The sequence below is a fragment of the Xenopus tropicalis genome, chromosome 3 (genome assembly GCF_000004195.4).
Source record: "Xenopus tropicalis strain Nigerian chromosome 3, UCB_Xtro_10.0, whole genome shotgun sequence".
Taxonomy (NCBI): Eukaryota; Metazoa; Chordata; class Amphibia; order Anura; family Pipidae; genus Xenopus; species Xenopus tropicalis.
The window spans coordinates 89,480,674-89,495,839 of record NC_030679.2 but is presented as its reverse complement, the minus strand read 5'-3'; the positions used below and the strand labels follow the sequence as shown (position 1 = coordinate 89,495,839).

At 39.9% G+C, this 15,166-nt stretch overlaps 1 protein-coding gene across 2 annotated transcripts; it reads right to left on the bottom strand.

Moving 5' to 3' along the window:
* Window positions 1-383: 383 nt before the first annotated feature.
* On the bottom strand, window positions 384-9,442 carry odf3 (outer dense fiber of sperm tails 3). 2 transcript variants are annotated; one of them, XM_031897917.1, is made up of 7 exons: window positions 9,305-9,328; window positions 7,225-7,339; window positions 6,369-6,572; window positions 5,665-5,766; window positions 3,217-3,338; window positions 2,988-3,128; window positions 384-1,688 (listed from the first exon to the last, which is right to left on the bottom strand). In XM_031897917.1, exons 2-7 carry the CDS (start codon window positions 7,331-7,333, stop codon window positions 1,596-1,598), a joined length of 771 nt encoding a protein of 256 aa, XP_031753777.1. In that variant the 5' UTR covers window positions 7,334-7,339; window positions 9,305-9,328; the 3' UTR covers window positions 384-1,595.
* Between the last annotated feature and the right edge of the window lie 5,724 nt (window positions 9,443-15,166).

Below are 15,166 nucleotides of genomic sequence, written 5' to 3'. Positions count from 1 at the left end.
GGGTTCCTCTGTGTCAATTTAAAGGAGGCGAAGGATCGATAAAGTGGCACCACGTACACCTATGGGATTTTTTCATGCAACAGATTGTGGCAAAATTGCGTTACCGCAACTACACTTTGCGCCTGTAACTGAGCCCTTATATTTCTGGTGTGGATATAAGTTCAATATGATGTATACCCTTGAAATGAATAACCAAATGATTGTGAAATCAGGACTTATTCGCAAATATTTTGCCGTTTTGCAAATTTTTTGGTGAAATTACAGATTTGCTCATCAATAGTCCTGTCCAGTATTTTTTTTTTTTAAGTTTCAGTCAGGGGAGTTATCAGAAGAATTAGGTGTCATGCAGAACAGTTATTGCCAGGGACAGATTCAGACACAAGTGCACAAATTGAGGTTTAATTTAGTTGGCACATTGAAATTTGTGAACAATTATTAGTCTTTCGAGAGAAAACAGTGCAATTGAGAATATCGGTGAGTCTTGCTAACTGCAGTTATTAGAAACATTTAAATATATTCGGCAGAATACTGTGGTCATTCATTTTTGTGATGTTTTATAGTTCATTATTCAAGTAGTTTATACTTGCTTGAGTCTGTTTTTGAATCTGTATTATCTTTTTCAGTAATATAGTGTATCCAGATTTTGCATCCTGTATAAAAAATACACATATATATATACATATATAAAAAAAATGTGAATGGAAACAGGTAACGAATCAGCCATGCTTGGGTGCTCAGAAAACCAAGTAGTTATGTCCAGTATAGTCCAGCACACACAGGTCTTTTGTGAAAAATACAAAATAAAGAATTATTATAAAGATTTAGTTTTCATGAAAGAATTGTGTGTGCTGGGCTATATTGAATATATATATGTCACATGAATCGCTGAGAGAGTTGTATAGGTGAATTTAACTTTTAAAAGTCTTTGTAGAGCAATAAGTAAAATGGCTTAGAACAAAATATAAGTACCACCACCAAACTACCCTACTGTGGTTTATTTTCTTTAGATACATAATTCAGATATGGATTGATCTTTCTGCTGTGAAGTATGTTATTAATGTTTGAGATTAGCATCTTGCAGTTTGCTTGCAATAGGGATTGGGTATAACAAGATCAGTTCCTGGAATTCACACAGAGCTGCTTTCTGTTTCCATTCAAAGTTAATTAGAAAAGCAACTCTGTTCTTCCAGGTGTCTATTGGGTTATCTTGTATTTTAAGATAAGCGATATTAGCATAATTAGGTTTTCAGATGGGATACCTATTAATGTTATGTCAGTGCATCATGTCTGATATTAATAATTAATTCCCCCTATAGCTCTAGCTATAGCTGCATCTAGTGCAAAACTAGAGGAAACAGGTAGGTAAAATAAAAAATTATTAAAAGACATTTAAAATTACTGTACCCTCCACCTTAAGTTTACAAGGATGGGCTCACAGTACTTCTTAGTGGGTTCAAGTTTAAACATGTAGTGAAAAAACTGCAATCTAACTGGTGTGTGCTGAAGCATTTTAAAATAACCTTAATTCATCCATTTCCCATTTCACACTGGACACCAGTTGCTCTGTGCCAAGATTCTGCTGTTTATTGTATCAATTAGTCTGCTACGTCGACGATCAGGGGTGCAACATAGTCTGAGTGCCGAATACCAAAAGAGAAGTTAGGAGCCTGAGGCCTTGACATGACCACCTATGGGGTTAAAAAAATGGAACATGAAGAAAAGCAATACAGACCTCAATTGGCAACAAAATTATGATTTGAAATATTAATTAATTATGTCAAATGTTAGCTGCATTAGCGTGGTACAAAAAGGTGAGAATAATGTTCATGATTTATTAATAGGGCTTATTTATTACTGGACTACAACTACCTGTATTATATTTTAAACTTGTAGTTCCAACAGAACTAGAAGGCTAGCCTTGGAGTGCTCCCACAACCCCCTTTTGTGTATCTATGTATTTTAGCAGAGTTATTCTGCAGGAAGAATGGCCAAACTTCCATGTGGGTGCAGCACCCCCACACCAGTCCCTTTAATGGTGGTCTTATGCCTTTTAAAAAATGGGTGTTGGTTAATGGGCAGTCTTTTCCTTTACAAGCCGCAAGCAGAAGAGGATTAAGCCTGTACAACCAAGCTGTGGTCTTGGCAATCTCTCTCTATAAAAGCTGAAGGCATGGGGGTGGACTAAGCCCTCTGACTCAAACCAGCCCCCAGGTCAAGAATGGCTACTGTGCACGGGAGTGCCAGCCTTTGAAAAATATAGCCAGAGGTAAATAGATAGGACCACCATACGGGGTTTACCTTGACATGGTATGGTGGCTTACCAATCTTATGATCATAATTTTGTAACTAAAAACCCCAGTTCTTTGTAAATACATGCACTAGCATAGATAATTTACTTAAGAAACGGGACCAGGGAATGTGCATTGATCAATCCCTGTCTCTTTTTTTGTATGCTCATTTATTACTGGACTACAACTACCAGTCATATTTTAAACTTGTAGTTCCAACAGAACTAGAAGGCTGCAGACAAAACATAAGCATTTGTCATATGATAAAGCTCACATTTCAAAACAACCACAAATGTTGTCTTTGTGCAAAACTATCACTCGTGCATTATAATGACCTAACCAATTACTGAATATTGATATATTGCATTGCCCAGGTACAGTAAATGAATTTATGTAAAGGATTACAGGAGCAGCACCCAGTTTTAATACACAACTTTTTATATGGATTAATAAAGTATAGACTTTTTTAAGAGCGTGTGTGGCAATAAGAGAATGTGTGGCAATACACATTCCTTCACTTTGGAGCTGACTGCTGAAATTGTGTGGGACTGACGAAAATCCCCTCTTTGGATGTGTATTGGGAGTGATCATGTGTTACGGCTAACGAGGAGGGCCTGGATGTTGGTGCGTAAAAATATCTTTCTTCTGCTTATGTAACGGAGCTATCAACCTCTCCTGCTCATTTTTTGTTTATCTTACCTTTTCTGGGCTGTAGGCTCCTGGGCCTGGTTTTATTGTGGTATCGCCAGGCAACACATTTCGCGCAGTCATACTGTATTGAGGAGGTCTGTGTTTATATGAACCAGGGTCTATAACACGATATGTCCCAGGACCAGGTGTCTAAAAAGGGCAGCGGTACACATTTAAAATCCACAAATAAAGCAGAAACTACAAACAGAACAAAATAAGAGGTTAGAGTAAGGCTTACTCTCTGCAGGTCTTCATGGAAGCTACCGATTTTGCTCCGTCCTGTCATAGAGTAGTTTGGGGCAGAAATTCTGTTCACTATCCGTGGCCCAATTACAGAAGGGAGCACATATGCTGCTGGGCCTGGGGAAATACAATGTATAAAAAGGGTTTACCAAGGATGTTCCACTGCACTCCCTACAATTCAGGCAGATTTATCAAAATGTGAGTATAGAGCTTAATAAATAAAAACTCATCCGCATTCTATTCATTTCTGTGGGATTTTTATAAGCAGGATTATCAAACGGTGAACTCTACTTTGCTAAAGTATTCACCCCCCCTTGGTATGTTTCATATTTTGTTACATTCCAACCTTTAATTTAAATGTTTCTTGTGAAGTGAAATGAGAAAAATATATATAAAAAAAGAATTGAAAATTGGCATGTGCATATGTATTCACCTCCTTTGCCATGAAGCCCCTAAAACGTCCTGGTGCAACCAATTACCTTCAAAAGTCACATAATTAGTGAAATGAAGTCCACCTGTGTGCAATGATCTGTCAGTATAAACACACCCTTTCTGAAAGGCCCCAGAGGCTTCAGCACCACTAAGCAAGAGGCATCACACCATGATGACCAAGGTGTTCTCCAAAGAAGTCAGGGACAAAGTTGTTGAGAAGTACAAGTCCGGGTTGGGTTCTAAAAAAAATATCCAAATCTTTGAGGAGCACCATCAAATCCATCATCTTCAAATGGAAAGAGCATGGTACCAAAACAAACCTGCCAAGTGAGGGCCGCCCACCAAATCTCACAGACCGGGCAAGGAGGGCATCATTCAGAGAGGCAGCACAGAGACCAAAGGTAACCCCGAAGAAGTTGCAGAGTTCCACAGCAGAGACTGGAGTAACTGTCCATAAGACCACAATAAGCTGTACACTCCATAGAGCTGGGCTTTATGTAAGAGTGGTCAGATAAAAACCATTACTTAATGTTAAGGCACGTTTTGAGTTTGCCAAAAGGCATGTGGGCGACACCCCAACTGTATGGAGGAAGGTGCTCTGGTCAGATGAGATTAAAATTAAACTTTTCGTCCACCAAGGAAGATGCTATGTCTCAACAATGCTATGTCCCAACATCCATCACCCCAAGAACACCATTGCCACAGTGAAACATGGTAGTGGCAGCATCATGCTGTGGGGATGTTTTTCAGCAGCAGGGACTGGGAAACTGGTCTAAGTCAAGGGAAAGATGGATGGTGCTAAATACAGGGATATTCTTGAGCAAAACCTCAGTCAGTCTGCCTGTGATTTGACTGGGACGGAGGTTCACCTTCTAGCAGGACAATGACCCGAAGCATACTGCTAAAGCAACACTCAAAGTTTAAGGGAAAACTTTTAAATGGGTTTGGAATGGCCTAGTCTAAGTCCAGCGAAAACCATCCAACTTGAAGGAGCTGGAGCAGTTTTGCCTTGAGGAATGGGCAAAAATCCCAGTAGCAAGGTGTGGCAAGCTCATAGACACTTATCCAAAGTGACTTGCAGTTGTAATTGCCGCAAAAGGTGGCTCTACAAAGTACTAACTAAGTTTTCTGTTATTTTGTCCTATTTGTTATTTGCTTCACAATAAAAAAAAAAAAAAACTTCAAAGTTGTAGGCATGTTCTGTAAATGAAATGGTGCAAACTCTCAAAACAATCCATTTTAATTCCAGGTTGTGGAAAAATGCCAAGGAGGTGAATACTTAAGCAAACCACTGTAGGTGAGTTTTTATGTATCTTGCTCTAAACTTACACTTTGATAACTCTGCCCCTTGTCTGTAAAAAGAATGTCCAGGAATGATATGATCCAGATGAGTAAATATAAACTAAACCAGTGATTATACACAGGCATATTGACAACAGTAAAGCACCACTCGTACTTAATATGTTGGCAACTGAAATGCATCTGTTCTTTTACAAATTTCACTAGACACCATTCACTATAGGGCCAAATTTTCCCATGTATCACAACTGAGTTTTCATTTGATAAACCATGAGGTCAGTTTCTCTCATGGAATTTATTGGCCCCAAAACTGTAAACCGTGTTATGTAGGACAATGTGGTGAAAATTCTTTTTTTATTTAGTTGCTTCCATAAAGAATTCATACAACAAATGCTCAGCAATCCTGTCACCCTTTATGGCTGGGATTCTTGATATGACTGAATATTAATTTTAAAAGAATTATGCCAAAATTAATTATCATCTCAAATTATCACAGATTCTGCTTGTCCCATGTGTATTCAGTTCTATGCAAGTTGGCATGGTCTGTTCAAGCTGCAGACAGCAAGTGTAGAATGGACAGCTCTGGCTTCATATGAAATCACAGGTACATTTGAGATTAGACAGTAAAATGTCTAAATAGAATAGTTGTCTGCCAAATGCAAATTATTTGCTACCTGAAACATGGTTGTGTACAATACAAAGTGTTCTTTACCTGGTGTCTGGTCATTGCTGAACGTCTTTGTTCTTTCGCCAAGTGAGTATGTTGGAGCTGAGCGGTATGCAGACTTCCCGGCACGCTCTGGAGAATAACTACCTGCAGAACATTAAAACATTCAGCCTCAATACTTGGATAAAACACAGCAGCATAGATAGGTGATCAGTATAACTATTTTTTCAGTACCTTCCAAATCAGTAGGGGGAGCACTGAGTACTGCCAGTACTTCCTTTATGATCATTTATTGATTTACTTTAAATAACTTTATTATCAAACATGATATATTCTTTGTGTCCCTGTTATCAAACATTCACGGAAAATTTCCAGGCCACACAATAAAATGTACAAGTGCTTTTCAACTCTGAATGGCTACTACTTTCCAAATTTATGTTGGTAAATTCAAGGATACCACAAAATGAACTGAGAAGCGTGGGCTCATTTCTGCTGTTGGATATGCACAGATACAATTATAGTTTTTATATTTGTCAACTGTGCAGGTTCCAAGAGATGATAAGGATTTGTGCAAATGGCATAGTAGTCAATGTAATTAGGGTATGAAATGCATTAGTTTAATATTCAAAAACACGCTAGAGATTGGGCATAAGCCTCTCTTACTGAGTGAAAATAATTATCTAGGTGATATAAGACATGAGGGTGGTAAGACTTGCTTGTAAGACAAACTGGCTATACAGTTCTTTCACCTGGTCCTGGGGTCCTAAATGAGGAGATGTCCTTTGGTCTGCCATAAATGGAATAAGCAGGGGTTCCATCCTTTCCCTTAACAGTGATATTAGATGGCACCAGATATCCTGGCCCTGGTGAGCAGTCGTCAACAAACTTGAAACGTCGGTTCCCCATACTATAAGCTGGAGCACGATATCGACTGGGATCATGACTGACGAAACCTATGATGTAGATTAAAAACACAAGTAAATTCTGTATAATACTAAGGGTTATTATATAGGCTCGTGTGTGTACAGTGAATATCTTATAAACCCTAAAATAAAGTATACTAGTATATGTAGGGTTGCAACACAAGAGGGCCCAGTTGGGACTACTGGGGTCCAGCAAATTTTTAGGCACTGAATGGCCCTGAAAGACATTTTTATTTTATTTTTGTCCTAAGTAAAAAAAATGCCCATGGTGCTTTAAAAGGGCCAGCTGCTCTGCTCTGCCCTACCATTTGGTTTCATGGGTCCCCAAGGAGTACACAGTGGCAAGGTGGCATAAATCCAGATAATCCACATAATATTACAGAGAATATAATTTGGTTTGTACATTACAGTTACTTGTAATATCCACTATTTTATATGAAATGCTTCAGGGTCATGTGACTAAATAAAACTCTGGCAATGCATTAATTTAGAAGGAATTGCTTTTTCCTAGAACAAACTTTATGCTATAGGACCACGACCAGTAATGGTAACCAAATTCTCTTTTTTTTCCCTTATTTTATATTTCCCCACATTTAAGAACAAGTTTAAACTGGCCCCATAATAAAAGTAAAAACAAGCTTGTGCTGTAGTTATAAAACTATACCTCATGCAGTGCACTCACCTGTATTTCCTGGGAGTGAATACTTGGGTCCTGGGCTGCTATAGAGAGCTGCAATGGGCCCCCGTGGTCTATGAGGTCTCCAGCTTCCAACCCATACGTCAGTGCCCATGATAAACTAACAAAAAAAAGGGAAAGATACATAAATTTTTTAAAAAAAACTAATACTGTAACTAATTCCAAGTTAGAGTATTAAAATATAATCTTTGCCTAAACAAGGCAGAAAATGTTCATGTCTTACAGCCATTCTTCATTGGAATGAGACAAATACTTCATATATGCATCTTTGGATGCGGCAGTATACATAAACAGAAATATGTTTTTTTTCACATACTGGTGTATCATGTATGTGCAGATATATAAATATGGGTACACACCATAAATTATATATTGCACACCATATACAGCAACAAAATCTGGGTGCTAGTATACAGGGCCAAGGACAGCATTCACATGACCTAAAGTAAAAATGCAAACGAAAAGGTTTATTAGTAAAAAGAAAAAAATATTTCATATAATTACAGACTGTATAAACCCTGATAAGAAAAAAACAGTGTATAACTGCAGAGGCCACACACTGCATGCTTGGTAACCATATATTGTTGTAGTTGCTAAAACAAAATTTGTATAACAAGACTTCTTTTAGCACAGCCCCCTTATACATAGCAACACCATCTCAACACAACTAATGGGGCAGAACTGTCCGTAAACACAGAATAACCATACTATCATATTAAAAAATACAGTACATTAGACAAGACAACAGGAGAGGCCTTAGAATGTACTTTTCTATTAAATAATAAGTTAACAAAATAAAAAGCAATGTATTTTGCAAGGCTCTAAATGAACTTCAGTTCCATGTGTCCCTTTAGGGGGGCTATCCAGGGGTACAAGTGATAGTTTTGTTCTACCTGTAATGTATGTGGTTATAAATAATTCCCTTGATTACGATTCTAGCGAAAACAATACAACACCACCCTTAGAAGTTTTTATCCCAGCTCTAAATTACCCCTACATTTTTTTTAAATAATGCACATTTTCTTAATGGTAATAATTTGCCAAAGGTTTGATCATTTCATATACAGTATAAATGAGGTTATATAGCCAAGCACATATTGTGTTAATACTATACTGTTTAATACAAGCTAGACTCCATATCTCTCTATATAGAATGTAAGGAGATGTATTTACATATATTAGAGAACATTTCTATAAAGGAAACTAAAAACAGATAAAAGTTGCAATAAGTGATCACTATGTAAATGTAATATATACAATCAAATCTGAAGTCTATGGTAATGAAAGTAATTAACACATGCCAAAACAGTGGAACTGCAGCAACATTAGCTGCATTTTATTGAAACAGTGTGAAAACAGAAGCAATAATAAACTAGTAGGCAGTGCATCAATTTCCAGGTGTGCCTGAGTATGAGTGTTGAATTCTGCTCCATATATAATGTATATGGCATGTTTGGCCTGTGCTCTGCAACATTAGATTAATATACATGCTGTCAGGCTAACAGCTTTAGCCAGACTAAAATGAATGTTTTAATTTGTGCTGTAAAGTACTGAGCACATTTAAAATATTTTTCCTTTTCAATACACAACTGGTCTAGAGAAAATATACCCAATTTGAAAGGAAAATGCACAGGCAATATAAAATGTAAAAATAAGGTAATGGCTAATTATTGGGTAACTTCTGTGCATTTACGTTACATGCCAATTATGAAACATTCAGTTTCAGGTAGTGCTGCTAACAGTCAGTGCCCATAAAGGCATATTCATCAGTTGAGGCTGTGCTCATTACAGTGTATATACATTTACTAAGAATCCGCCGGTTACCGTATAGCAACTGTATAATAAGCTGCTGCCGGCTCCCCCAATTATCGGTCTGGCTGCACTGTTGCCATGGGAATAACTCTGAAACTCTAAGCAGCGCTTTGACAGCGTGCAGCAAGCTAGCCTCCCTCTCTTTTTATACCTCAATCAAGTTATTCAACATAACAAAACTTTAGTTTCCTAATTCCTACCACCAAGTGAGAGCTCCCAGAATGGCCACAAAGTTACACAAAAGTAACTATACCCCTTTTGGGATGCCAGTTAAGCCTGTATAAGGCAAGAATCCCGTCAGCCAGGCATATATACAGCACATCAGTGTAGATCGTTAGAGAGTTTCTGACCTGTGCAAGTGGAAGCCGACCGCGCTCCTGATTCCTTGAAAACCACTGCCACTCTGCCGGCTGAACTCCCCTGCCAGTGATTTACTCGCCGCCCTTGTTTGCTGTTCCCTAGCAACCCGCCGCTCGGTAACGGCTGCCTTAGTAACAGCACGGCGTGCTGCCCGGGGCCATAGAGCACTCGGCACTTGCCTTCCGGGCTGTAGGTGTGGGTTTATGCGATGCATGGCTGCCTTCCTTTTCTCATGGCCATAGCAGCTCAGCGGCCAGGCTGGCTCTTTGTATACTCGGGCTCACCTTTTGCTAATGCCTTCAAGCGGTATGAGACAGAAGCATTGGAGTCAGCAGGGCATCACATTTTTTATTTAAGTTTGTTCTGTTAATATATATTAACTTAGGATTGTTGTTGGGAAGCTTAAAATACACCTGACGCCATGTTTCTTCTGCTGTCAGCCTTTGCAATACTTAGTTATATGCCAGTATCAGATTGTGTCTATGACCTTGGGGCTGGGCCCAAAAAATAACTTACACCCTGGGCCCCAAAAAATAACTTACACCCTGGGCCCACTCTCACAGCAAATAGATAGTGTATTATGTGTATGAGCTTTATGAGGTTAAAAGAGAAGGAAAGGCTGGGGGTGCAAAATGAATATAATCGTATACCTTAGGCTAACATCCCTCAGGGTGATTTAGTGACCTTAGGGGTGCCAAATGAATATAATCGCGTACCTTAGGCTAATGTCCCACAGGGAGATATAGTGACCTTAGGGGTGCCAAATGAATATAATCGCTTACCTGAGTCTAATGTCCCACAGGGAGATATAGTGACCTTAGGGGTGCCAAATGAATATAATCGCTTACCTTAGGCTAATGTCCCACAGGGAGATATAGTAACATAGTAACATAGTAAGTTGGGTTGAAAAAAGACATACGTCCATCAAGTTCAACCATAATGCCTATATATAACCTGCCTAACTACTAGTTGATCCAGAGGAAGGCAAAAAAACCCCATCTGAAGCCTCTCTAATTTGCCACAGAGGGGAAAAAATTCCTTCCTGACTCCAAGATGGCAATCGGACCAGTCCCTGGATCAACTAGTACTAAGAGCTATCTCCCATACCCCTGTATTCCCTCACTTGCTAAGAATCCATCCAGCCCCTTCTTAAAGTTATATAATGTATCAGCCAGCACGACTGATTCGGGGAGGGAATTCCAGAACCTCACAGCTCTCACTGTAAAAAATCCTTTCCGAATATTTAAATGGAACCTCCCCTCTTCTAAACGAAGTGGGTGCCCTCGTGTCCGTTGGAAGGACCTACTGGTAAATAAAACATTAGAAAGGTTATTATATGATCCCTTTATATATTTATACATAGTTATCATGTCACCTCTTAAGCGCCTCTTCTCCAGTGTAAACAGACCCAACTTGGCCAGTCTTTCTTCATAACTGAAACTTTCCATACCCTTTACCAGCTTAGTTGCCCTTCTCTGGACCCTCTCTAACTCAGTAATGTCCCGTTTGAGCACTGGAGACCAAAATTGAACAGCATATTCTAGATGGGGCCTTACCAGCGCTCTGTAAAGGGGAAGAATAACCCCCTCCTCCCGTGAATCTATACCCCTTTTAATACAGCTCAAAACCTTGTTTGCCCTTGCAGCTGCTGCCTGGCATTGCTTGCTACAGCCAAGTTTATTATCTACAAGGACTCCAAGGTCCTTCTCCATTATGGATTTGCCTAGTGCAGTCCCATTAAGGGTATACGGGGCTTGCATGTTTTTACATCCCAGGTGCATGACCTTACATTTATCCACATTAAATCTCATCTGCCACTTAGCTGCCCAGATTGCCAGTTGGTCAAGATCCTGCTGCAGGGATGTCACATCCTGGATAGAATTGACTGGTCTGCAGAGTTTTGTGTCATCTGCAAACACTGATACATTACTCATAATACCCTCCCCTAAGTCATTTATGAACAAATTAAACAAAAGTGGACCCAGTACAGAACCCTGAGGGACCCCACTGAGGACCTTATTCCAAGTAGAGAATGTACCATTAACAACCACCCTCTGTACCCGATCCTGTAGCCAGTTTTCTATCCATGTGCAAACGGCTTCACTAAGACCAATAGACCTTAGCTTAGAAAGCAGTCGTTTGTGGGGAACGGTATCAAATGCTTTGGCAAAATCCAAATAGATGATATCTACTGCATCCCCACTGTCCAGCTTCTTACTTACCTCATCATAAAAAGCAATTAAATTGGTCTGACATGACCTGTCCTTCATAAAGCCATGCTGATTACTGCTCATAATGGCATTCTCCACTACATAATTTTGAATGTGATCCCTTAACAAGCCTTCAAATAACTTGCCCACCACGGATGTCAAACTTACAGGCCTATAATTGCCAGGCTGAGATCTTACTCCCTTTTTAAATATGGGAATGACATTCGCCTTCTTCCAATCCCTAGGTACCATACCTGATGAAAGAGAGTCTGAGAATATCAGAAACAAGGGCCACTGCAATTCTGCCCCTAGCTCTCTCAGTACCCGAGGGTGTATTCCATCTGGCCCAGGTGCCTTGTTTACATTTATCGTGTGTAACCCTTTAAGCACCATATCCTGTGCCAACCACTGTGTAGTTGGAGCTGAGGCAACAGTGCAGCTATTGGGTGGGACTTGGCCCACTGGCTCCTCTACTGTATACACAGAAGAAAAGAACTGGTTAAGCACATCTACCTTTTCTGTATCCGCTGTAACCATATTGTTATTATAACTCAATGGGGCCACACCCTCAACCTGCATCTTTTTACTATTAATATACTTAAAAAACTTTTTGGGGTTAGTCTTGGCCTCGGCCGCGATGCGCTCCTCATTTTCTATCTTTGCCTTCCGGATTGCTGTTTTACAACACTTGTTATAGTGTTTATAATCATTAAACGCAGCTACTGTGACCTTAGGGGTGCCAAATGAATATAATCGCTTACCTGAGGCTAATGTCCCACAGGGAGATATAGTGACCTTAGGGGTGCCAAATGAATATAATCGCTTACCTTAGGCTAATGTCCCACAGGGAGATATAGTGACCTTAGGGGTACCAAATGAATATAATCGCGTACCTTAGGCTAAAGTCCCTCAGGGGGATTTAGTGACCTTAGGGGTGCCAAATGAATATAATCGCGTACCTTAGGCTAATGTCCCACAGGGAGATATAGTGACCTTAGGGGTGCCAAATGAATATAATCGCGTACCTTAGGCTAATGTCCCACAGGGAGATATAGTGACCTTAGGGGTGCCAAATGAATATAATCGCTTACCTGAGGCTAATGTCCCACAGGGAGATATAGTGACCTTAGGGGTGCCAAATGAATATAATCGCTTACCTGAGGCTAACGTCCCACAGGGAGATATAGTGACCTTAGGGGTGCCAAATGAATATAATCGTGTACCTTAGGCTAACGTCCCTCAGGGTGATTTAGTGACCTTAGGGGTGCCAAATGAATATAATCGCGTACCTTAGGCTAAAGTCCCTCAGGGTGATTTAGTGACCTTAGGGGTGCCAAATGAATATAATCGCGTACCTTAGGCTAATGTCCCACAGGGAGATATTGTGACCTTAGGGGTGCCAAATGAATATAATCGCTTACCTTAGGCTAATGTCCCACAGGGAGATATAGTGACCTTAGGGGTGCCAAATGAATATAATCGCGTACCTTAGGCTAATGTCCCACAGGGAGATATAGTGACCTTAGGGGTGCCAAATGAATATAATCGCTTACCTTAGGCTAATGTCCCACAGGGAGATATAGTGACCTTAGGGGTGCCAAATTAATATAATCGTGTACCTTAGGCTAACGTCCCTCAGGGTGATTTAGTGACCTTAGGGGTGCCAAATGAATATAATCGCGTACCTTAGGCTAACGTCCCACAGGGAGATATAGTGACCTTAGGAGTGCCAAATGAATATAATCGCTTACCTTAGGCTAATGTCCCACAGGGAGATATAGTGACCTTAGGGGTGCCAAATGAATATAATCGCTTACCTTAGGCTAATGTCCCACAGGGAGATATAGTGACCTTAGGGGTGCCAAATGAATATAATCGCTTACCTTCGGCTAATGTCCCACAGGGAGATATAGTGACCTTAGGGGTGCCAAATGAATATAATCGCTTACTTGAGGCTAATGTCCCACAGGGAGATATAGTGACCTTAGGGGGGCCAAATGAATATAATCGCTTACTTGAGGCTAATGTTCCACAGGGAGATATAGTGACCTTAGGGGTGCCAAATGAATATAATCGCTTACTTGAGTCTAATGTCCCATGGGGAGATTTAGTGACTGCGATTTTTAAAAAGCGAGTTCCAGTGACGCTTGTCTTTTCCTAACAAGGATTTCAACAATGGAGCGATTCTATTTCCCACAAATCCAGGTGTCAAATTTCCCACCTATAGTTAGAAATGACATTCAGTGCAATGGGGAAACCGCAGCAACTTCCAGCTCAGAGGGTTTTACTTCCAGTGATTCCAATAGTTTTGAAATACAATGCTTTCTTTGTAAAATTGCTTTAAAAAGGGTCTCATAGTGATTCAGAGTGATAAGTGATTTAAAGTAGTATCGTCGGTTTAGGTACCAGCGATTTATATTCTTCTTTATGTAGAGACAAAACAAGAGACTTGTCGCTGGAACTCACTTTTTAAAAATCACAGTGACTAATCAATCTCTCCTTGTGACATTAGCCTAATACCCTGGGCCGGTGCTCATGTTAACAGAAAACTGCACCGGCCCGGGGTATTTTTCAGAATCCAGGGGCGTATGCATGAAGCATACAAGCTGACTTTTTTGTTAGCTTTTCACTGTACTGCCCAGGTGCGAAGAAGGAACACTCGCCCGCATACACCCTGCCCCGTGCAGTTTTCTCCTAACAGGAGACACCCTAGGGATATAGCCTTTCCTTCTCCTTTAAGGTGATTTTCATAAAATTTTAAAATGTTGCTCACTTTAGGAAACTTTGCTGTTTGGAGTAGAAGCGGGCGCTGTTGCTATGAAGTGAGTTAAAAAACTTACATACTTACTGTAGGCAGCAGTGCCCCACTTGTTACCAGGGGTAACAAAAAGGCTTTCCTGGTAACTTTAAAGAAGAACTAAACCTCCTATAGACAAAAGCCCACATAGACTGCCCCCTGTTGGCCTCCCTCCCTGTTCCTTCCCCCTTAGACTATTAGATGTAAAATGTCCCTGTCTGGAAAGCTCACCTAGAGATGCAGAATAGCGCAGCATACATCCCTGTTCAGTAAACCCCTTTGATAGGTTACCTTGGTACCTAATGGCAGATAGGGTTGCCACCTGGCCAGTATTAAAGATAAAAAAATAGTAAATAAAAATCAATGGAATATCAATAGGAAAGCAATGCAGCTTGGTGCTTTTAAGTAGAAAGGTATATTTACACATTCTAGATTCATTAGAATGTGCAATTTTCAAAATTGTATGATTTCCTTGTGAAAACCTACTGTTAGTTGAATTTGTGGCCTTGGAATCTAAAGTATGCTGATTTTTCAAACAGTGCTATGGAAAATTGGTAGTGGACGCTTGTAAGTCTTTGATGTATGTACAGGACCGGAACTAGGGTGCAACAGGGGGCTAAGACCGTAAGGTTAAAGGGGTAACTGTAACTGTACAAATTGTCTTAATGTTCTAAATATATTGATATGGGTGAGTGCTAAGGATTTCTTGTTTTTGTCTATATATATACAGTATATATATATATATAAG